General features: G+C 55.4%; 1 protein-coding gene across 11 annotated transcripts; it reads right to left on the bottom strand.

Moving 5' to 3' along the window:
- Positions 1-11,058: 11,058 nt before the first annotated feature.
- STXBP2 (syntaxin binding protein 2) lies at positions 11,059-21,015 on the bottom strand. Of its 11 annotated transcripts, XM_063614987.1 has the most exons (20): positions 20,911-20,993; positions 19,873-19,904; positions 19,314-19,363; positions 18,989-19,070; positions 18,280-18,356; positions 17,646-17,724; positions 17,452-17,555; positions 16,817-16,965; positions 16,553-16,637; positions 16,332-16,462; positions 16,129-16,236; positions 15,824-15,881; positions 15,598-15,663; positions 15,402-15,482; positions 14,155-14,293; positions 13,603-13,712; positions 12,597-12,686; positions 11,696-11,781; positions 11,427-11,584; positions 11,059-11,207 (listed from the first exon to the last, which is right to left on the bottom strand). In XM_063614987.1, exons 4-20 carry the CDS (start codon positions 19,059-19,061, stop codon positions 11,122-11,124), a joined length of 1,680 nt encoding a protein of 559 aa, XP_063471057.1. In that variant the 5' UTR covers positions 19,062-19,070; positions 19,314-19,363; positions 19,873-19,904; positions 20,911-20,993; the 3' UTR covers positions 11,059-11,121. The 11 variants fall into 11 exon arrangements, with proteins under 11 accessions (XP_063471057.1, XP_055096204.1, XP_055096205.1 ...); XM_055240229.2 differs by lacking the exon at positions 19,873-19,904 and having other exon boundaries at positions 17,646-17,757; positions 20,911-21,015; XM_055240230.2 differs by lacking the exon at positions 19,873-19,904 and having other exon boundaries at positions 20,911-21,015.
- Positions 21,016-21,044: the final 29 nt, after the last annotated feature.

Here is a 21,044-nt window from a genome sequence, read left to right as displayed (position 1 = left end):
CACTATACAACTGTCCTTGAAGCCTTATTTGAACAAAGAGTTCTGGTATCACTCAGATGCCTAGAAACTGTTGCCGTTCTGTGAAACCAACCACCAGAGGAAATCCGTGCTTCTCACTGGTCGCCTTACTAAGATGGTAACTTGTTGCCCTGGTGACAATGCTGCAATGACAGGTGGCTCTGCCAAATCAGAATGCAGTGATACTTGCTTCCCCTCCAGGGTGAAGGATGGAAAATAAAAGTAAAAGCCTTGGCGGCTGTCAGGCTTCTTTACCAAAGAGCTGGAGAGCACTCCTTGGCCCCATTTATGCAAACACTTCCCATCTACAGATGATCCAGCTTCGGAGTGGGAGTCTAAGCGGCTGCCAGGACCACCGCTTGGCAGAGGACAGGCTGGGGGCTCTGGCATGACCTGCTGGGGCCAGGCTGTGACTTGGGGCAAGAGGTAGCAAGAACCTTGAGGCAGTGAACATCAAAAGAGAGATTTCCAGGGCTAAACACCCTAGGTTTTTTCTTCCTTCTGAACCCTAACCCTAACCCTCTTGGCTCACTGCAACCTCCACCTCCCGAGTTCAAGCAATTCTCATGCCTCAGCCTCCCGAGTAGCTGGGATTACAGGCGTGCACCACCGTGCCCAGCTAATTTTTTTTTTTTTTTTTTTTTTTGAGACGGAGTCTCGCTCTGTCGCCCAGGCTGGAGTGCAGTGGCACCATCTCGGCTCACTGCAAGCTCCGCCTCCTGGGTTCACGCCATTCTCCTGCCTCAGCCTCTCCGAGTAGCTGGGACTACAGGTGCCCGCCACCACGCCCGGCTAATTTTTTTGTATTTTTAGTAGAGACGGGGTTTCACCGTGGTCTCGATCTCCTGACCTCGTGATCCGCCCGCCTCGGCCTCCCAAAGTGCTGGGATTACAAGCGTGAGCCACCGCGCCCGGCCCCAGCTAATTTTTGTATTTTTAGTAGAGGTGGGGTTTCACCCTGTTGGCCAGGCTGGTCTTGAACTCCTGAACTCAAGCGATGTGCCTGCCTCAGCCTGCGAAAATGCTGGGGTTACAGGCGCCACGCCAAGCATCTTATTTTAAAGGGTTACAAAGAATATAGATGTGGATAAAATAAAAGTTTCTTTGCATTACTACTTTCCTGCAAGAAATGAGGGGGAGGGGCTTATGAAACAACTCACACCCCCCCAGTTGAGGAACTGTAGATGCAAGGGAAGGTGCTGACGGCCCGTCTGGCCACGGTTTCCCAGAATAAAGTTGAGCCACACACCTCCACAAATCCCCAGCCTCCGGCATGTACCCCAGAAGTACTCACACTCCACCTCCTTCTGTGATCGCAACAGCCCTACGCAATATTACAGAGGGCAAAACCCACGCTAGGGAAGGCGGGGCTACTGTCAAAAGGTCACCAGGGCCAGGCACAGTGGCTCACACCTATAATTCCAGCTCCTTGGGAGGCCAAGGCGGGAGGATCCGTTGAGCTCAAGAGTTTGAGTTCAGCCTGAGCAACATAGGAAAACCCCCGTCTTTACAAAAACTTTTTAAAAATTAGCTGGGTGTGGTGGCATGCCCATGTAATCCCAGCTGCTACTTAGGAGGCCGAAGGAAGGGGGAGGATCTATTGCTTCAGCCCGGGAGTTTGTGGCTGCAGTGAGCTATGATTGCACCACTGCACTCCAGCCTAAGTGACAGACAGAGACTCTCAAAAAAAAAAAAAAAAAAAAAAAAAGGCAGGGCACGGTGGCTTATGTCTGTAATCCCAGCACTTTGGGAGGCCAAGGCGGGCAGATCACCTGACGTCAGGAGTTCGAGACCAACCTGGCCAACATGGTGAAACCCCACCTCTACTAAAAATACAAAACTTAGCTGGGCATGATGGTGGGCACCTGTAATCCCAGCTACTCAGGAGGCTGAAGTGGGAGAATCACTTGAATTTGGGAGGTGGAGTTTGCAGTGAGCCAAGATTGTGCCACTGCACTCCAGCCTGGGTGACAGAATGAGACTCTGTCTCAAAAAAAAAAAAGAAAGAAAAAGTGGGGCACATTGGTGGCTCACACCTATATTCCCAGTACTTTGGGAAGCTGAGGCAGGAGGATGGCTTGAGGCCAGAAATTCAAAACCCAGCCTGGGCAACACAGCAAGACCCCAGCTCTATGAAAAAAAAAAAAGTCACCAGGCCAGCTAGCCTAGATTTCAGAGCCAGAATCTGTCTAATGCCATTGTCTTTATTTTTTTTTTTTTTTTTTTTTTTTGAGACAGTCTCACTCTGTCACCCAAGCTGCAGGGCAGTGGGACAATCTCAGCTCGCTGCAACCTCTGCCTCCCGGGCTCAAGCGATTCTCCTGCCTCAGCCTCCCGAGTAGCAGGGATTACAGACATCCACCACCATTTCCAGCTAATTTTTGTATTTTTAGTAGAGGTGAGGTTTCACCTTTTTGGTCAGGCTGGTCTCCAACTCCCAAGCTCAGGTGATCTGCCCACCTCGGCCTCCCAAAGTGCTGGGATTACAGTTGTGAGCCACCACGCCTGGCCTGCTCTTCATTCTTTTTTCAGAACTTTCCCAGCTGCCAACAGAGACAGAAACTGAATCATCTCAGAAGGGAATGAAGGAGGCTGAGGGCGGGTGGACTGCTTGATTAGGAGTTCGAGATTCGCCTAGGCAACATGGCAAAAGCCTGTCTCTGCTAAGAATACAAAAATTAGCTGGGCGTGGTGGCACATGCCTGTAATGCCAGCTGCTTGGGAGGCTGAAGCGGGAGAATCACTTGAACCCGGGAGGCAGAGGCTGCAACGAGCCGAGATTGTGCCACTGCTCTCCGGCGTAGGTGACAGGGCGAGACTCCGCCTCAAAAAAAAAGAAGAAAAAAAAAAAAGAAGGGAATGAAGGACACCCAAAATGGAGGCTCTGTCTGCCAGGGCTTTGCTATCCTGGCCTGCCCACCCCAGCCCTGGAGACCTCATCTCCGATCCCACCAGAGCCGAGCCTTCCCATTCACAGGGCCATTTCCTTACCCAGAAATCTTTTCACAATGTTCTTGGCAGCAGCTGTTGGTCAACTGTGTTCTAAGGTTTTTGAGCAACTTTACAGAAAAAAAAAAGGGAAGCTCCCCTCAATGTCTGGGTCTCCCCCTGGGTGGCCTCTCTTTGGCACCTTACTCATTTCCACAAGATTTCCTTGCTTCATTGAGTTACATCACCTCCTTTTCCTGTCTGGGGCCAGGACGCCTCCTCTGCAGGTCTCCAGCACTGATTCCTTTGTCCCCGATTTCTCTGCTAGTATCGCTGGCTTCACCATCCCACCACCACTGCTGCTGGCCCAGCCTGCAGCTTTAATTTCCCTGGACTCTCACGTTTTTGTTATTTGTGCTTTTTTTGGAGATGAGGTCTTGCTCTGTCACCCAGGCTGGAGTGCAGTGGTACAATCACAGTTCACTGTAGCCTCCACCTCCCAGACCCAAGTGATCCTCCTGCCTCAGCCTCCCAAGTAGCTGGGCATGCACCACCAGGTGCAGCTACATTTTTTGTAGAGGCAGGGGTCTTGCTATATTGCCCAGGCTGGTCTCAAACTCCCAGCTTTAGATGATCCTTTCACCTCAGCCTCCCAGAGTGCTGGGATTACCAGCATGAGCCACTGCACCGGTCCGCTCGTGTATTTTTTATTAATCGATTTATTCATTTACTTATTTTGAGACGGAGTCTTGCTGTATCACCCAGGCTGGAGTACAGTGGTGCAATCTCGGCTCACTGCAACCTCCGCTCCCTGGGTTCAAGTGATTCTCCTGCCTCAGCCTCCCGAGTAGCTGGGATTACAGGCGCATGCCACGATGCCCAGCTAATTTTTGTATTTTTAGTAGTGACGAGGTTTCACCATGTTGGCCAGGCTGGTCTCGAACTCCTGACCTCAGGTGATCCACCCAACTCGGCCTCCCAAAGTGCTGGGATTATAGGCGTGAGCCACTGCACCCGGCCTCCCTCATGTATTTTTAAGTGGAACAGGTTCAAGGTCACAAATGTTTTCCTCTCACTATTTCAATGAGTTTCTATTCTAGAATCTCCTGCACACCACAGGAAGGAGAATTCTCACCCTGTAATGCACATAAATACATGAGATCACCATTGTTCTCACCCAGTAATCAGAATCGTTAATGACAATAATTAGTAATAAATTTATTTTTACTATATCTAATAAATTAGATAGTAATTATTATGGCAGCCAATTGTTCCTGGGTGCTCCCTAGATGCTTCCAGTGGAGCCACACATGACCCTCTGGGCTGTGCCCATTCCAGGCTCTTCGGCTGAGCTCGTGTAACCACTTGCCTCAAGGCATTCCACAAATAATACATAAGTCAATGTATCACGTTGTCACTTTCTGTACAAACCAGCTAGTTCCTGAGGGAAGCAGAAAGCCTTTTTCAGAAGAACCACAGCTAATTCCAGTAGAAGGAATGATAAAGTTGGACATAATCCTTAAGAGAGTAAAGAATCAAAAATGGATGGCGGGCCAGGCAAGGTGGCTCATGCCTGTAATCCCAGCATTTTAGGAGGATGAGGCAGGTGGATCATTTGAGGTCAGGAGTTCAAGACCAGCTTGGCCACCATGGTGAGACCCCCGTCTCTACTAAAAATACAAAAATTAGCTTAGCATGGTGGCTCATGCTTGTAGTCCCAGCTTCTTGGGAGGCTGAGGCAGGAGAATTGCTTTAACCCTGGAGGTGGAGATTGCAGTGAGCCAACATTGCATCACTGCACTCCAGCCTGGGCAACAAGAGCGAAACTCTATCTCAAAAACAAACAACAACAACAACAACAACAAAATTGATGGCTGCTAACAACTTTTTTTCTTTTATTTCCTTTTTTATTTTTACTTTTTATGAGACAGGGTCTCACTCTATCGCCCAGACTGGAGTGCAGTGCCGAGATCATAACTCAGTGCAGCCTCAACCTCTTGGACTCATCTTCCCACCTCAGCCTCCCATGTAGCTGGGACTACAAGCAATTGCTGCCACATCTGGCTACTTATTTTATTTTGTTTTATTTTATTTATTTATTTTTTGAGGCAGAGTCTTACTCTGTCACCCAGGCTGGAGTGCAATGGCATGAGCTCAGCTCACTGCAACCTCTGCCTCCTGGATTCAAGTGATTCTCCTACCTCAGCTTCCTGAGTAGCTGGGATAACAGGTGTGCGCCACCATGCCTGGTTAATTTTTGTATTTTTAGTAGAGACGGGATTTCACCATGTTGGCCAGGCTGGTCTTGAACTCCTGACCTCAAGTGATCTGCCCATCTCAGCCTCCCAAAGTGCTGGGATTACAGGTATGACCACCGTGTCCGGTCTTTATTTTATTTTTAGTAGAGACAGGGTTTTGCTATGGTGCCCAGGCTGGTCTCAAATTCCTGGGCCTAAGTGATCCTCCCGCCTTGGCCTCTCAAACTGCTGGGAACTACAGGCGTGAGCCACTGGGCCCAGCTCCTGCTAACATCTTTATGTGGAGAGTTACTGGGGACCAGGGACATTCCCCAAAGCCACCCATCAATCGTAGTGACATGACATTATGGACCCCCTGATGTGATGCACCAGGAAGTACCCGGCCCCACCAGCCCAGCATGATATTATTCTGGCTACAACTGACCCTTACTCCAATAGAGCGTGTGGTTCTAAACCATTTATAGGGTAAACATCGGGGCAGGGATGGGGAGAGAGGAAGCAACCTGCCAAATCCAGAATGAGGATCGTTCCTCAGTACCAGAAGGGAACCAGAAAGAAAGCACCCTAAGTGGGGGTACCACAAGGAAGTAAAGCAGGGGCCTCTCCCAGCTGGGGAAGGGAAGGAGGAAGGAGTACAATAGCTTGCGAGGCACAGCATTGTGGATGATGGGAATAGCAGGTGCAAAGGTTCTGGGGCAGGGACAGTGTGGTGTGTTTGAAGAACAGCAGCCAGGTCCACCATGAGGTGGGAAATGGACTTGGGGGAGGGATCTCATAGGATAATTTTTTTTTTTTTTTTTTTTTTGAGACAGGGTTTCGCTCTTGTTGCCCAGGCTGGAGTGCAGTGGCATGATGGCTTACTGCAACCTCTACCTTCCGGTTTCAAGCGATTCTCCTGCCTCAGCCTCCCGAGTAGCTGGGATTACAGGAGCCCACCACCGCGCCCGGCTAATTTTTGTATTTTTAGTAGAGACGGGGTTTCACCGTGTTGGCTAGACTGGTCTTGAACTCCTGACCTCGTGATCCGCCCGCCTCGGCCTCCCAAAGTGCTGGGATTACAGGCGTGAGCCACCGCGCCCGGCCCCCCAACTTTTTTTTTTTTTTTTAACACAACTTCTCGCTTTGTCACCCAGGCTGGAGTGCAGAAGCACGATCATAGCTCACTGCAGCCTCGAACTCCTAGGCTCCAGCGATCCTCACAGGAGGGTTTTGAGGATCTGCATAACGCGTGCAGAGGGAGCTTGACTTTGTGCTCGTTAGGACCTGATATTGTCAGCTGCCGCCGCCCACAGGGACACATAAATATTTGTAGACTCAATATTTGCCTTTAGTGTGAAGACATTGCATCACCTGAGTATAAGTAAGGAGCAGAGGCAGAGGCGGTTTAAGCAACAGACTTTTGTCTCCGCTGAGAACCACGGAATAACCCCTGACCTACTTCCCCGTCGTCTCTAATTAGGGTCACCTCATCTCCAGTTACAGACTCGGAAGATCAAAGAAATCGGGAAATTGCGCCGCAGCGCCCCCTGGCGCTCGCAGCGCGTGCCTACACAAGCCACTCCCGGAGCAAAACTGCGGCTTCCCAGGAAGTTGAGTTTAAATGTTTTTCTTTTTTCTTAATCTAGAAAAGATCATTTATTGTATCAAGTAACTACCCAGTTAGGCGTGAATACATTTTTAAATTTTTCTTAAAACGAGTATTGGCCGGGCGCGGTGGCTCACGCCTGTAATCCCAGCGCTTTGGGAGGCCAAGGCAGGTGGATCACGACGTCAGGAGTTCGAGACCGTCCCAGCCAACATGGTGAAACCCCCGTCTCTACTAAAAATACAAAAATTAGCTGGGCGTGGTGACGCGCACCTGTAGTCCCAGCTACTCGGGAGGCTGAGGCAGCAGAATCAGTTGAACCGGGGAGGCCGAAGTTGCAGTGAGCTGAGATCGCACCACTGCACTCCAGCCTGGGCGACAGAGCGAGACTCAGTCTCCAAAAAATAAATAAATAAATAAATAAATAAATAAATAAATAAATAAATAAAATAAAAAGAGTATTGTAGAGATTGGCTGGGCGCAGTGGCTCACACCTCTAATTCCTGCATTTTGGGAGGCTGAGGTGGGAGGATCTCTTGAGCCCAGGAGTTCCAGACCAGCCTGGCCAACATGGCAAAACCCCATCTCTACTAAAAGTACAAAAATTCGCCGGGCATGGTGTCGCACGTCCATGATCCCAGCTTTTTGGGAGGCTGAGGCGGGAGAATCGCTTGAACCCAGGAGGCAGAGGTTACAGTGAATCGAGATCGCACCACTGCACTCCAGCCTGGGCAACAGAGTGAGACCCTGTCTCAAAAATACATACATTTAGGAATTTGCTATGTTGCCCAGGCTGGCCTCAAACTCCTGGCCTCAAGCAATCCTCCCACCTCACCCTCCCAAAGTGCTGGGATTGCAGGCGTGAGCCACCGTGCCCGACCTTGAGCTTAAGTTTTAAACATTAAAACCACTTCCCTCCCACTCCCTGCACCTCCCGTAAGTTAAAACGCATCCCTGCTGAGGCCCTGCAAAGGCATATCCAGGGCAGGCGGACCCCAGGGGTCCACAGCTGACCCACTTTCTTCCCCACACTTCATCCCCTTCACAACTCTCCTCATCCATCTCCCTGCCCTGGTGGGAGATTCGGATAAATCCTAATTATGGAACTGCTGAATCAGAGGGGGCTGCATTTTCCTCAGGCCCCACCAGCAAATTGTGTGTGCAGTTTTTCTGGGATGAGTGTCCTTAGATTTCCCTGAATTCTCAAAAGGATCTGTGACCTCAAAATCAGGAGAGAGGCCGGGCGTGGTGGCTCACGCCTGTCATCCCAGTACTTTGAGAGGCCGAGGTGGGCAGATTGCTTGAGCCCAGGAGACCAGCCTGGGCAACATAGCCAGACCCAGTCTCTACAAAAAATTAAAAGATTAACTGGGCTTTGTGACGTGCACTCATGGTCCCAGCTACTCAGGAGGCTGAGGTGGGAGGATCGCTTGAACCCAGGCGGTAAGAGAGGCTCTACCTCTGAAGAGGCTGCTTCCCCACCCTCTGCCCCCTCTCCAGGCACCCACTCCAGTAGCGAGAATTTCACCGCCAACATGAGACATGGGTCCCCACCTGTCCCAACTCAGACCCTGTCTATGATGTCCTATGTCCTCAGCAGGGACCAAAACTCTCACCATGGCCTGTGTGGCTCCACATGGTTCTCAGATTGGGGTGCAGGTCAGTACCCTCCCCTCCAGCTCCTCAGGGGCCTCCTACATTCTCTGGCCTTGGCTTCTGCTCTGCCCTCCCCTCCCTTCCCTTTGCCCTCTTCATTTTCATTTTCTTTGCAAATGCCGCCTCCTCTAGGAAGCCTTCCCTGATTGCCCCCAGTCTGGGTGGATTAGATGTGATATGGGCTCCCACAGCCCCTTTTGCCTCAGATTACTCGTGTGGCTGGCTGTATATCTGTGCCCCAGAGAGGTTTCTTTTCCTTTTCTTTTCTTTTTTTTTTTTTTTTTTTTTTTTTTTTGAGATAGGGTGTCACCTTGCCACCCAGGCTGGAGTGCAGTGGCATGATCATAGCTCATTGCAGTCTCAACCTCCTGGGCCCAAGCGATCCTTCCACCTGAAAGTCCTGAGCAGCTGGGACTACAGGCATGTGCCACCAGGTGCCTGACTAATTTTTCTTATTTTTTGTAGAGATGGGGTCTTGCTATGTTGCCCAGGCTGGTCTTAAACTCCTGGGCTCAAGCGATCTCCCACCTCAGCCTCCTGAGTAAATTGGACCCCAGGTGCAAGACACCACGCCCATAAAAAAAATAATAATTTAAAAATTTTTTTGTAGAGACAGGATCTGGTTGTGCTACCCAGGCTGGTCTCGAACTCCTGGGCCCAAGCGATCCTCTCACCTGGGCCTCCCAAAGCACTGGGATTACAGGTGTGAGCTACCTCATCCAGCCTCTCCTGTTCTATTGGCGCTGAGAGATTCACACCTCACTTGAGTGCTATGGGCTGAACTGTGTCCTCTCCACAAATGTCTATGCTAAAGTCCTGCCCCGCAACTGCCTCAGAAAGTGACTATACTTGGCGATAGGATCTTTAAAGAAATAATTAACTAAAAATGAGGTCATATGCGTGGGACCTAATCCAACATGACCAGTTTCCTTGTAAGAAGAGCAGATTAGGACACAGACATGCATGGGGGCGGGGGGAGGAGTCTGTGTAAGCACACTGGGAAAAGACAGCTGTCTACAAGGAAAGGAGAGGAGCCTGGGAAGGAGTCACCCTGTGGACATCTTCATCTTGGACTTCCAGTCTCTAGAAACATAAGGCTATAAATTTGTTTGTTTGTTTCGAGACAGAGTCTTGCTCTGATGCCCAGGCTGGAGTGCAACGGTGCGATCTTGGCTCACTAAAACCTCCACCTCCTGAATTCAAGTGATTCTCCTGCCTCAGCCTCCCAAGTAGCTGGGACCACAGCCATGCACCACACCTGGCTAATTTTTGTATTTTTAGTAGAGACAAGGTTTCACCATGTTGGCCAGGCTTGTCTTGAACTCCTGACCTCAGGTGATCCATCCGCCTCAGCCTCCCAAAGTGTTGGGATTATAGTTTTGTTTTTGAGATGGAGGTCTCGCTCTTGTCACCCAAGGCTGGAGTGCACTGGCACGATCTTGGCTCACTGCAACCTCTGCCTCCCAGGCTCAAATGATCCTCCCACCTCAGCTTCCTGAGTAGCTGGGACCACAGTGCACACCACTACACTCAGCTACTTCTATTTTTTTGTAGAGACAGGTTCTCACTATGTTGCCCGGGCTAGTCTTGAACTCCTGGCCTCAAGTATCAACCTGCCTTGGCCTTCCAAAGTGCGACTACAGGCATGAGCCACGGTGCCTGGCAATTTCTGTTAAGTCACCTAGTCTGTGGTACTTTGTTATGACAGCCCTAGCAAACAGATACACCCACTGAAGGCCCTGATAGTTCCTGCAGTCAGGAGCCTCTGTGAACCCCGTGGAGGTGGGAGGAGAAACCAGGGAGAGTTTGCTGTGTGCCTCACATGAATACAGCAGAAGCTGAACACAACTCCTGGCATCGTGTGCCTACAGGTCCCTTGGAACAGTTCTAGGGGGGTTGGAGTTCCAGGGTCCATTCTGCTTAATAACAATATTAACGGAGCAGCCAAAATGGTTCCAGTGAAAATGGGGTAGCAGCAGCTGTCATGCTTGCATGCCACCAGCCTTCCTGCACTATCTCCCTTCTCTCCTCTGCAAAGCAGCTGCTATTTTGGGCTCCATGTTTTTAGATTGGGAACCCCGTAAGTTGGCCAGGGCCTCACCGCTAGAAAATCTTAGAGCTGATATTCAAACGAGAGTCCAATTTTTTTTTTTTTTTTTGAGACGGAGTCTCGCTTTGTCACCCAGGCTGGAGTGCAGAGGGGCAATCTCAGCTCACTGCAGCCTCCACCTCCTGGGTTCAAGCGATTCTCCTGCCTCAGCCCCCCAAGTAGCTGGGACTACAGGTGCCCACCACCACGCTCGGCTAGTTGTTTTGTATTTTTAGTAGAGATGGGTTTTCACCATGTTGGCCAGGCTGGTCTTGAAGTCCTGACCTCAAGTGATCCTCCCGCCTTGGCCTCCCAAAGTGCTGGGATTACAGGCGTGAGCCACTGTGCCCTGCCGAAAAGTCCAAGTTCTTAAACTCCATGAGGGCTTGAGATGCCCTCGGGGACAGGGAGAGGCTAATTCTCCTTCTGAGAGGATAATAGGGGTTGGTGGGGCCTGGGGCACGGGCCTGGCTCAGCACAACTCCCAGGGGCTCCCTTGGAAAGAAAGTGAGGTGGGCGCTGGCTGGCAGAGACACGGCAAGAGTTTATTTCTCTGGAAAGGGAGGGGCAGGGGGCGGGGCCAGGAGTCAGGGCAGGGCAATGTCTTCCAGCTTCTGGTCCAGCATCTTCAGGTCATCCAGGAAGCGGGTCGGGGTGAGGATGTGTGAGGAGCCTGTGCAGGAGCAGAGGTTTGGGGATGATGTTGGGGGGCGCTGCCTTCATTTTTGGCAGGCTCCCGCCAGAGTCCCGGCTGGTGTGGCGCTGTCCCTGTCCCTCAGCAAACCAGGTCCCTGACTCGAAGGACTCTGGAGTCTAGAAACCTAGAAGGTACAAGCCTAGCCCCCGGGAACCCAAGCCCCAGAGCCCCAGGGTCCCAGTCCTGGTGACTTACCAATGAGTACCTCCCACTTGCCCTCGGTGGCCCTGGTCACCTCGTAGGCAGCCCTCATCTCCGACATGGCCACACCGCCCATGACGTACACGATGAGCCGGGGGCCCGCCCGGGCCTCTACGCCGGCCTTGTTCTTGTGCCAGTGACCGAAGCGGGCACTGTGCAGGGCAGGGCAGGGGCAGAAAGCACAGGCAGGAGGCCGTCACCGCCGCCAGGCAGCGCACCTAACACAGACCCAGGCGTGGGTGGGGGCAGCCCCGGGGCCTCACCTGACTGCAGCCTGGGAGCTGGCCGTGGGGGCGGGGTCGGATACGAAGGGCCACACGTTCCTGTCCAGCCTGTCCTCCACGGCGTCCTGGCGGCCGAGAGGGGGTTTAGGGGAGGAACCCCAGGCATGGGCCTGGGGTCAGGAGAACCCCCCACGGGGTATTCAGGGGCCAAGATCCTGGCAGACAGGAACCAGCATCTCCACCTCCTGTCTCTGGGGGACCCAGGAGTCTAGGCCTCTAGTCCATTGGAGATCTAGAAATCCAGACCCATAACTCATTGGGGACCCACGAATCTAATTCCATAACTCCTTGGGTACCCAGAAGTCTAAACCCACAGTTCCTTGGCGACCCAGTAGTCTGGGCCTCCAGCCTTTGGGGACCATCAGTCAATACCCCCAGCCCTTTGGGGAACCCAGCGTCTGGGCTCTCAGCCCCTCAGAGCCCCAGAATTCCAGGTATTCAAGGTCCATGGGGATGAGGAGGTCCAGGCCTCTGGCCCCCAGGCAGAAGGAGGGGCCAGGGCTCTTAGAGGGACAAGGAGGAAGCCAGGAAGCCGCCCCGGGCCCATTACCATTGGATGGTGCTGCCCTGGGATCCTGGGAAGGCCAGGGCTGGGGCTCAGGGGGGCTCCTGGAGGGGCAGGAGAACAGACTAGAGACATAGCGGAGGCAGCCGGCAGGTGGGGAGGAAGTGAGGCTCCCCAGCACAGGCCCCGCTGTCGCCCCAATTCCTCAGCTGCGGGTTTGGCATGTCCCCCTCAGCAGAGCAGATCGGTGCCAAAGGAATGCCAGCAATGAGCATTTTCCCCTAAGCCCTGAGGCTTAGCGCCTCAGCAGGAGGGAGGCTGAGCCGCCAGCTGATGCGGAGGGCCGACCCCCACCCTGACCTGCCCACCCAGTACCTCCATTACGTCCTTGATGACCGGGGTCCAGCGGGACAGCTGATAGGTGGGCTCCATGCGTTCTCTCGGCTCCAGCCGGCTGGAGGAGCCCTACAGGCAGGGCAGGGAGGGCCGCAGGGGGATTGAGGGGGAGGAGGCTGGTCACAGAGGGGCTGGGCCTGGTGTGGCTGGTAGGGTGGGGGATGGCAGGCAAAGATGGGGAAGTAGAACAGAAAGCCAGAGAGAGCGAGAGACAGCAAGAGAGCGAGAGAGAGGAACAGTGAGCCAGAGAGAGACAGAGTGAGCCAGAGAAAGACAAAGACAGAGGCAGAGACAGGCAAAGAGATACGAGGCAGTGAGACAAAGTATGAAGGCAAAGAGAGAGACAAGAGATGAAGCGGGAAACACAGAGAGAGGAAGACGGGAACAGAAGGGGGACAGAGAGGGGAGGGGAGCGAGAAAGAGAACAGAGAGAAAGGGAAAGGCAGAGAGAAGGGTAAGAGAAATATGGAGAAACAGTGCACAGCGAGGTGGATGAGGGATGGGGGAGAGATGGGGATGGGGTGAGGGCACCCTGCAGGGGGACGCACAGGGCCAGAGAGAGATGGGAGAGGCTCGCCCGAGAGTCAAGCACACACATGGCTGTGTGCGGGTGCTGGATGGGTGCGGGGCACCCTCAGAGACGCCTGGGAGCCCAGATAGACAATGTGTCGTAGCCCCCACGCTGGGGACCCTACTCCCCGCCTCTAGCACTCAGACCACCCGCCCCCAAACGCACCACTGCCAGGACCAGCCTGGCAGCACCCATGTCTCACTCCCCCTGCCTATTGTGTGAGCTGGGACTGGGGGAGGCCCCAGTGTCCTCTGGGCCCCAGACCAGACCCGAAACACTGCTTTTGGCCTCCCAGCAACCACACCACGCCAGGAACCACACCGTAACTGTGCACCACCGGCCCTCTGCCTTGCAGGGCCCCTGCTGTGATCGGCACCCTCTCCCCGGGTCCCCCCACGCCCGCTCCTGGCGTACCCCGGGGTTGGTGACAGTGCCTCCCAGCTGCTCCAGGTTGCGGATGAGGCTGCTGTGCGCCTGTACATTGGCATGCTGAATCAGCTTGGCCAGGTTCTCCTCACTCACACCTGGGGGACGGGAATGGGCGGGCTGGAGGCGGCGGCCAGGTGGGCTCCCAGGTTTAGGGGAGTTTGGGGTGGGCTGAGGAGCTCCCAGGACTGATAGGAGAATCTTGCAGTGGGGAGGGCCTCAGGACCCCGGGTTAGTGTGAGCAAAAGTGGGAAACCTGGAGGGGGTAGATCAGGGGCTCCTCCGGATGAGCTGAGGGAGCCCCACATCTATAGGAATCACAGATGTGAGGGTTTCCACATCAGCAGGGAGCCCTCACCTCAATGGAGAAATCCCCAAGCCAATGTAGGAGGGTTCCCGGGTCCAGAGGGGTAGCTGTGGGGGTTGGTGAGCCCGGTGAGTGGAAATGACCCAAGGAGAGCTGCGGAGTTCAGCAGTTCCCAGGATCGTGGGAGACGCTGGCAAATGGGGACGTTCCAACTCCCCACAGCCCCCACCCACCATTCCGAAGGAGGATGTAGAGCAGCAGGACCCGGATCTTGTCGTAAGCAGGCACCGCCGCGTCCAGTAGCACCGGCACGATCAGCTTCATGGAGTCCTTGATCTTCTCCCCCTCTGCGTCGGAGCCCATGGCCAGGTCCTGCGGGCATGGGGTCAGCCGTCCACCGGCCACTATGTGTCAGGGAAGGGGACGGGAGAGGCGGGCCAGGGACATCCCCAGAATCCTTGACAAGAGGACATTTGGGTCCTACCTTATCTCAGCACCAGGTCTCTCAAGGTCCCACCCCTGTCCAGGGACAGTCTCTCCACAGGCCCTGCTCCTCACCCAGGTCCCACCTTTCCAATGCCCCACCCACCTATGCACAGGCCACACCCCTATCCTGAGACTACCTCCCCAAGGCTCCATCCCTTACCCAGGTCCCACCTCTCCAAGGTTCCACCCCTCACCCAGGTCCCACCTCTCCAAGGTTCCACCCCTCATCCAGGTCCCACCTCTCCAAGGTTCCACCCCTCACCCAGGTCCCACCTCTCCAAGGTTCCACCCCTCACCCAGGTCCCACCTCTCCAAGGTTCCACCCCTCATCCAGGTCCCACCTCTCCAAGGTTCCACCCCTCATCCAGGTCCCACCTCTCCAAGGCTCCACCCTTCATCCAGGTCCCACCTCTCCAAGGTTCCACCCCTCATCCAGGTCCCACCTCTCCAAGGTTCCACCCCTCATCCAGGTCCCACCTCTCCAAGGCTCCACCCCTCACCCAGGTCCCACCTCCCCAAGGCTCCACCCCTCACCCAGGTCCCACCTCTCCAAGGTTCCACCCTTCACCCAGGTCCCACCTCTCCAAGGTTCCACCCCTCACCCAGGTCCCACCTCTCCAAGGTTCCACCCCTCATCCAGGTCCCACCTCTCCAAGGTTCCACCCCTCATCCAGGTCCCACCTCTCCAAGGTTCCAACCCTCCCCCAGGTCCCACCTCTCCAAGGCCCGGTGCCTCACCCAGGTCCCACCTCTCCACAGCTCTACCCTCTCCCAGGTTCTACTTCTCCAAGGCCCCACCCCTCACTCAGGTCCCCCCTCTCCAAGCCTCCACCCCTCACCCAGGGCCCCATCCACCTATGCCCTCATCCTAGGCATAGGCCCTCATCCTAGGACCGTTTCTCCACAAGACCCACTCCTTCCCCACTAGGCCCCACCTCTCTCCAAGGCCCCTCCACCTCTCCACTAGCCCTGCCCCCCACAGGCCCTGCCCCACCTGCTCCACACTACACAGCTTCTCCACCGAGCCCTTGAAGTGCTTCATGCAATCATCTGCTAGATGCAGGTGCGTAGAATACTGCAGGGTGCGGGGTGGGGGTTGGGGGTAACAAAGGCTGAGTCATGGCAGAATGCAGACAGAGCATGGGGTTGAGGGGCCGAGGTGTTCCCGCTCCCTGCCCACCCGAGCGCACCTTATTCAGCTCCTTCTGGTACTGCGGCATCTTTTTCAGGATCTGGGATAGGTCTTTGATGTTCGCCTGGGGGAGTAGGGGGAAGAGGGTAGGGATTGGGGGGGCGAGGCCAGGCAGTGCCCACCTGGGCCTCAGTCCAGGTTCGAAATCCAGGCTGTGGCCCTGCACCCATGGGGAGGGGGGCTTCCTTCCACCAGCACCTTTGGTGACCTGGGTCCGCCCCTACCTTGTCCGTGGTCAGCCTCTTGCTCTCACAGAAGGTCCTCAGGAGCTCCGTGACCTTCCTGGCCATGAGGGTGGGCAGGGGTGAGATTGAGGGGAGAGGAGCCACAGGCCATGTGTCCCCGCACTGGGCCATGGGTAAGCCCACTCAGGGGGCACAGGGGGAGGTGGGGTGAAATTGGAGGCCAGTCTGGAGTCACACTGAGGGGTGCTCATGAGGGCCAAAGACTTGGCAGCAGCCAGGGATCCCAAGGCCGCTACCAGGCCCACAGCGGGGGAGGGGGGGATCCAGTCTCCATGTGCACCCACTTGGACACATCTGCGATGTGCATGTGGCGAAGCTCCACCCACAAGTCATCGTCTTCGTCCAGCAGGACGGCCTTCTCCCGCGCCTCGCTCAGCCCGGTGGTCTCATACCTGGGGAGGAAGGAGGGAGCCTGGGGGTCAGGGGAGCTATGGACTGGGGAACCAGGTTGGTGGCAAGGGTGGGGATGGGTTCCAAGTCTGCAGACCTGTATGTGTCCTGCTCTATGTCCAGCAGATCATAGGCCATGGCCTGGAACGTGAGCTCATGTAGTAGTGGGGACACGGGGTCAGCTGCCCGGTCCATGATCAGCAGCTGGGAGCGGGTTTTCTCTGGGCCCTGGGGTGGGGTTTAGGGCAGGAATGAGGCACTGACCCTGAGCTGGCTGGGGCTGCCCCTCCCCCTCACCTCCCAAGCACGCCCCCTCACCTCGCCCAGACTGGGAGTGTCTGCCTTGAAGGCGTTCAGCTTGGCCAGGACAGCGTGGGCCAACTGGGCTGTGTCCTCTGGGCCCCTGGCGGGGAGGTCAGACACAGGGGACATCATTAGGGGATGGGGTCAAGGATGGGTTTGAAGGTGGGAGTCAGGGGCCAGGGTGAGGGCCGGGGCTGGGGTCACAAGAGAGGTTAAAGGTTAGGTGTTGCACGCGGTTGGGGGGGGCGGCATTGGGGTGTGGCTGGGTGGGGTCCCCACTTGCGGTAGCGGATGGCCGGGTACTCCTGCAGGGTGGCGCACAGCGTGGCAATCTGCTGGGCCAGCACCTCGAGCTGCCGCATGCGCTCCCCTGCCCGGAAGGGGCAGTAGAGGTTGTAGGTGCTGTGGGGGGCATCGAGGGAGAACACCTGGGCGTGGAGAGGGACATAAGCAGAGAGAGAGGGGCCCAGTGGGCTAGAACTCAAGGCAAGAGCTCCTTGGACTCTGTGGGTACCTCCCTTTTTAAAATTTTACTTTATGTATCTGTTTTTGAGACAGGATCTCGCTCTGTCGCCCAGGCTGGAGGGCAGCGGTGCGATCATAGCTCACTGCAGCCTCGACCTCTGGGGCTCAAGCGACCCACCCACCCCAGCCCCATGAGTAGCTAGGACTACAGGTGCATGCCACCATGCCAGGCTAATTTCTTTTTTTTTTTTTTTAAGAGACGGGGTTTGCGTTGTACCCAGGCTGGTCTCAAACTTCTGGCCCCAAGTGATCCTCCTGCCCTGGCCTCCCACAGCGCTGGGATTACAGGTGTGAGGCACTGCGCCCAGCCTCAGTGTCTGTTTCTGAGGGAACAGGGGACATTTGGTCACAAACCCCCACCCCCTGCCCAGGATGAGCCTGGGCTGTACCTGGGCCTCGTAGGGGAGGAAGGCAAGGTGAATCTCCTTCAACGTCTTCACCACCTTTGCCAGACGAGAGCGGCCCAGTTCACTGAACAGGGGCTCGGGGCAGGCTGGGGTGAGGCAGGAGTGGGGCATCAGGCCAGAGCAGCCCCCACACCTCCTGACCCCATCCACCAACACCCTAGGCTCTCCTCACTCACTGTCAGTGAAGAAGATATGGGCCGCTTTGTAGGTGAAGGTTGGGGTCCCCCGGAAGTCTTCAATCAGGGCCTGAACTGACTGGGGAAGGTGGATCACTCTCTGGGCCTGAGCCTGCACACCCAGGCTCGTTGTCTGCCTAGGCCTCCCAGCCACCTCCCATCTGCCACCATATGCAAACATGGATGGACAGGGTCATGTATATGTGCACATGCACACTAGTGTCGCATCCACATGGGCACACGTGCACACACACACATGCGCACAGACACACACATACATACACACGCATACACACACGCACACACACAAATGCACACACAGACGCAGATACACACACACACAGACACACACATGCACATGCAGACACACATGCACACACAGACACAGAGACACACACATGCACATGCACAGACACATACACAAACATGCAGACACACACACAGATACATGCACACACATAAACAGATGCACACACATACACACATGCACACACACACATACACATGGACACACGCACATGTGTACACAGATGCACACACATACACATATGCAATCACACATGCAGACATACACACGCACATGCGCATGTACACACATGCACGCACATCCACACACGCTCACTCATGTAGGCACCTTCTTCGTGGGGCTCAGCAAATAAATGGCCTCCAGGCTGGGAATGGGTTCCCGCCGTTTGTTGATGTCTTCAACAACTAGTAGGAACAGAGGAAGGGACACAGGTGGGTGGCATCCAGGCAGGGCCACGTGGGGAGTCTCAGGTGTGGGGCGGTTGGAGGCTTGGGGAGGAGGAGTGGATGCTTAGGAGGGGACTACAGGAGAAACCCACTTAGGGATCACCAGCTAAGAGCCACACAACAGGGTTCTGCAGGGATTGTGCAGCCAACTGGGTTCCCCAAATTTACAGACAGGGAAACTGAGGTTCTGAGAGGACAGGCTCCCTCAGCACCTGTCCCTCAATGGCAAAGTGACTGGGACACCACCTGGGGTCACCCATAGAAGGCTCTGCATTCTTGGGACCCCACATCCAGAGTCCACCCTGGGAGTCCCACACAGGGCTCCATGTGGGGGCTGCACTGTCAGGAAGGGGCTGCAGCCAGGGAGTCCTGCAGGGGAGGCCTGCAATCCATGGGCTCCCGCAGTCAGCTTGCAATGTTTAAGAATGGATTTGGTCACAGGATCCGGGCTGTCCGTGCAGGGAGCTGCATACTTGGGAGTTCTGGACGATTTGAGGGGATCCTACATTCAAGGACTAAACCCTGGGAGCAGGGCACAGTCAGGGGTTCCCACGCTGAGGTCCCATCTCACTGGGGACCCATTCACTCACTGGTGATGCCCTCAGCCAGGATGTCTGACATTTTGCAGCAGGAAGACAAGATGCGCATGCTGGGGTGATCCATGATAAGCACCTGTCCAGATGGATGGACAGATGGATGGAGAAGCAGGCGGAAGAGGCCACAGCTGGCCCCAGGAGGGGCCAAGGCAGTGGGAAGGGCAGTTTCAAGGGCTGGCTGGGTGGGAGGACCCAGGACGCATTCACCCAACTCCACCCATGTGGACAGGGAGTTCTTGGGGGTCTCACATTCAGGGTCTTCCCCATGGGCCTGATGATGGGCTGCCTCTGGGTACCCAGCCATCTGCCTCGCCCCTACCTTCCACTCCCCATCCTTCTTGACACTCCGAATAACTCCGCTCAGAATTTCTGCAGGGAAGGGAGGGGAGGGGTCAGAATGCTGGTTCTCTGGTCCCACCACTGCCCCAAGCCTTCTCAGCCTTGGGGCTGAACCCCCATCTTAATTCCCATTTAGTTTTTTTTTTTTTTTTTTTTAAGAGAGGAAGATCTCACTCTGTCCCCTAGGCTAAAGTGCAGTGGTGTGATCATAACTCACTGCGGCCTCCAACTCCTGGGCTCCAGCGATCCTCTTGCCTCAGCCTCCCGAGTAGCTGGGACTACAGGTGTGTGTATCACCCACAGCTAATTTATTTTTATTTCTGTATAGATGGGGTCTCGCTATGTTGCCCAAGCTGGTCTCAAACTTTTGGCCTCAAGCAATCCTCCTGCCTCGGCCTCCCAAAATGCTGGGATTACAACAGGCGTGAGACACTGCATAGTAATCATCTATTTTTAGCCCCCAGTTCTGCAAATTGGCTTCTGGGGTCACCCCCAATTTACAGACAGGGAAACAGATTCTTAGGCAACATGCAACTCACCTAAGCATCCTGAGTGTCTAAGTGGCAGAGTGCTGGGGCAAAAGGTGCCATTCGATAAGCATGTTTTAGATAAATGAAAAGAGGAGAATAGGGATCATCTACAGCTCTATCTGCCTCTAGAGCCAGGCTCTCGGCTTCCCCACCTGCTACCTCAAGTATTCCTGCTGTGAGGGTTTCAGCCAGTCCCCCCACCCTGGTCTAAAATGTAGGACCCCTGGTTCCCAGCTCTGAGGCATGCCTAGCTGAGGCTATCCCACTGACCTCCGGCCTCAGTTTCCTCATCTGTAAAATGGAATCACTTTTTTTCCAATCTCCCCCAATTAAAGGGGTTTGAACTACAGACTGCCCTGCCTAGAGGAGTGGAGAGAAGTAACGGGGTGGCCCCGCCCAGCCACGTCCACTGTGTCATGTCCACTGTTATCAAGACGGCCAGGGCGGAAGGAGCAGCTGAGGCCGGAACTCCCCGGGGTGGAGGAAGAGGCGCCCTCCACCCTTCCCCCAAGAACCGGGGCCGGTGAGGCCTGGACGCCTGTGTCCTCCAGCTTGCAAGGCACTCCTGGGAATGGGGCAAGGAGGAAGGCATCCTCTACACCACCACCCCTCTGGGGCCTGGACACGTCCCCTGAGCGCTCACAGCACCTAGGGTCGCTGACCAGAGCCCCAGGAGGCCCCAAGAATCCAGCCCCTGAACTTTGCCCGGCTTAAGAGATCCTAGAGTGTGGGCATCCAGCTGTGCTCTCCTCCACCGGCAGGCACCCTAGGAGGCCCAGGAGTCCGGGCCCCAGCCTACGCCACACTCTAGCCGTCCCCTTTGGGTCCCCGGAGTCCGGCCCCCCAATTTTGTTCTGTTCTGGCACAGGAGAGCAGGGGCGTCCAGCTGGCAACCCGTCCCCGCCCGCCCCCTCGAAGGTCAGGTGCTCGGACGCCCAGCCCGGCCCCCAACCCCCAGCCGCCACGAACCCAGGATCCCAGAGCCCGTGCGTCCCCGACCCCCGTCCCCCACCGGACGCCAGAGCCCGGCCCCGGAGAGGCACTCACTTTCCCCCACCACCGCCTTCAGCCCCGAGGGCGCCATCTTCCCCGAGGGGCGCCGCCGCCGCCGCTTCCGGGTGTGTCCCAAGGTGGGGGCGTGGCCCCGCGCGTCACCCACGTGGACCCCGCCCCGCGGGCCC

The sequence above is a fragment of the Symphalangus syndactylus genome, chromosome 13 (assembly GCF_028878055.3).
Source record: "Symphalangus syndactylus isolate Jambi chromosome 13, NHGRI_mSymSyn1-v2.1_pri, whole genome shotgun sequence".
In the NCBI taxonomy this organism is placed as follows: Eukaryota; Metazoa; Chordata; class Mammalia; order Primates; family Hylobatidae; genus Symphalangus; species Symphalangus syndactylus.
This window is presented reverse-complemented; position numbering and strand designations above follow the sequence as displayed.

Excerpts from the sequence above, each read along its gene's own strand:
- STXBP2 (XM_055240229.2), bottom strand. The coding sequence starts at position 20,947 with ATGGCGCCCTCGGGGCTGAAGGCGGTGGTGGGGGAAA. Across the intron at positions 16,463-16,552 it reads ACACTCCCAGTCTGGGCGAG|GGCCCAGAGAAAACCCGCTC; the intron begins GTGAGGGGGCGT and ends ACCCCACCCCAG. Across the intron at positions 16,237-16,331 it reads ATAGAGCAGGACACATACAG|GTATGAGACCACCGGGCTGA; the intron begins GTCTGCAGACTT and ends CTTCCTCCCCAG.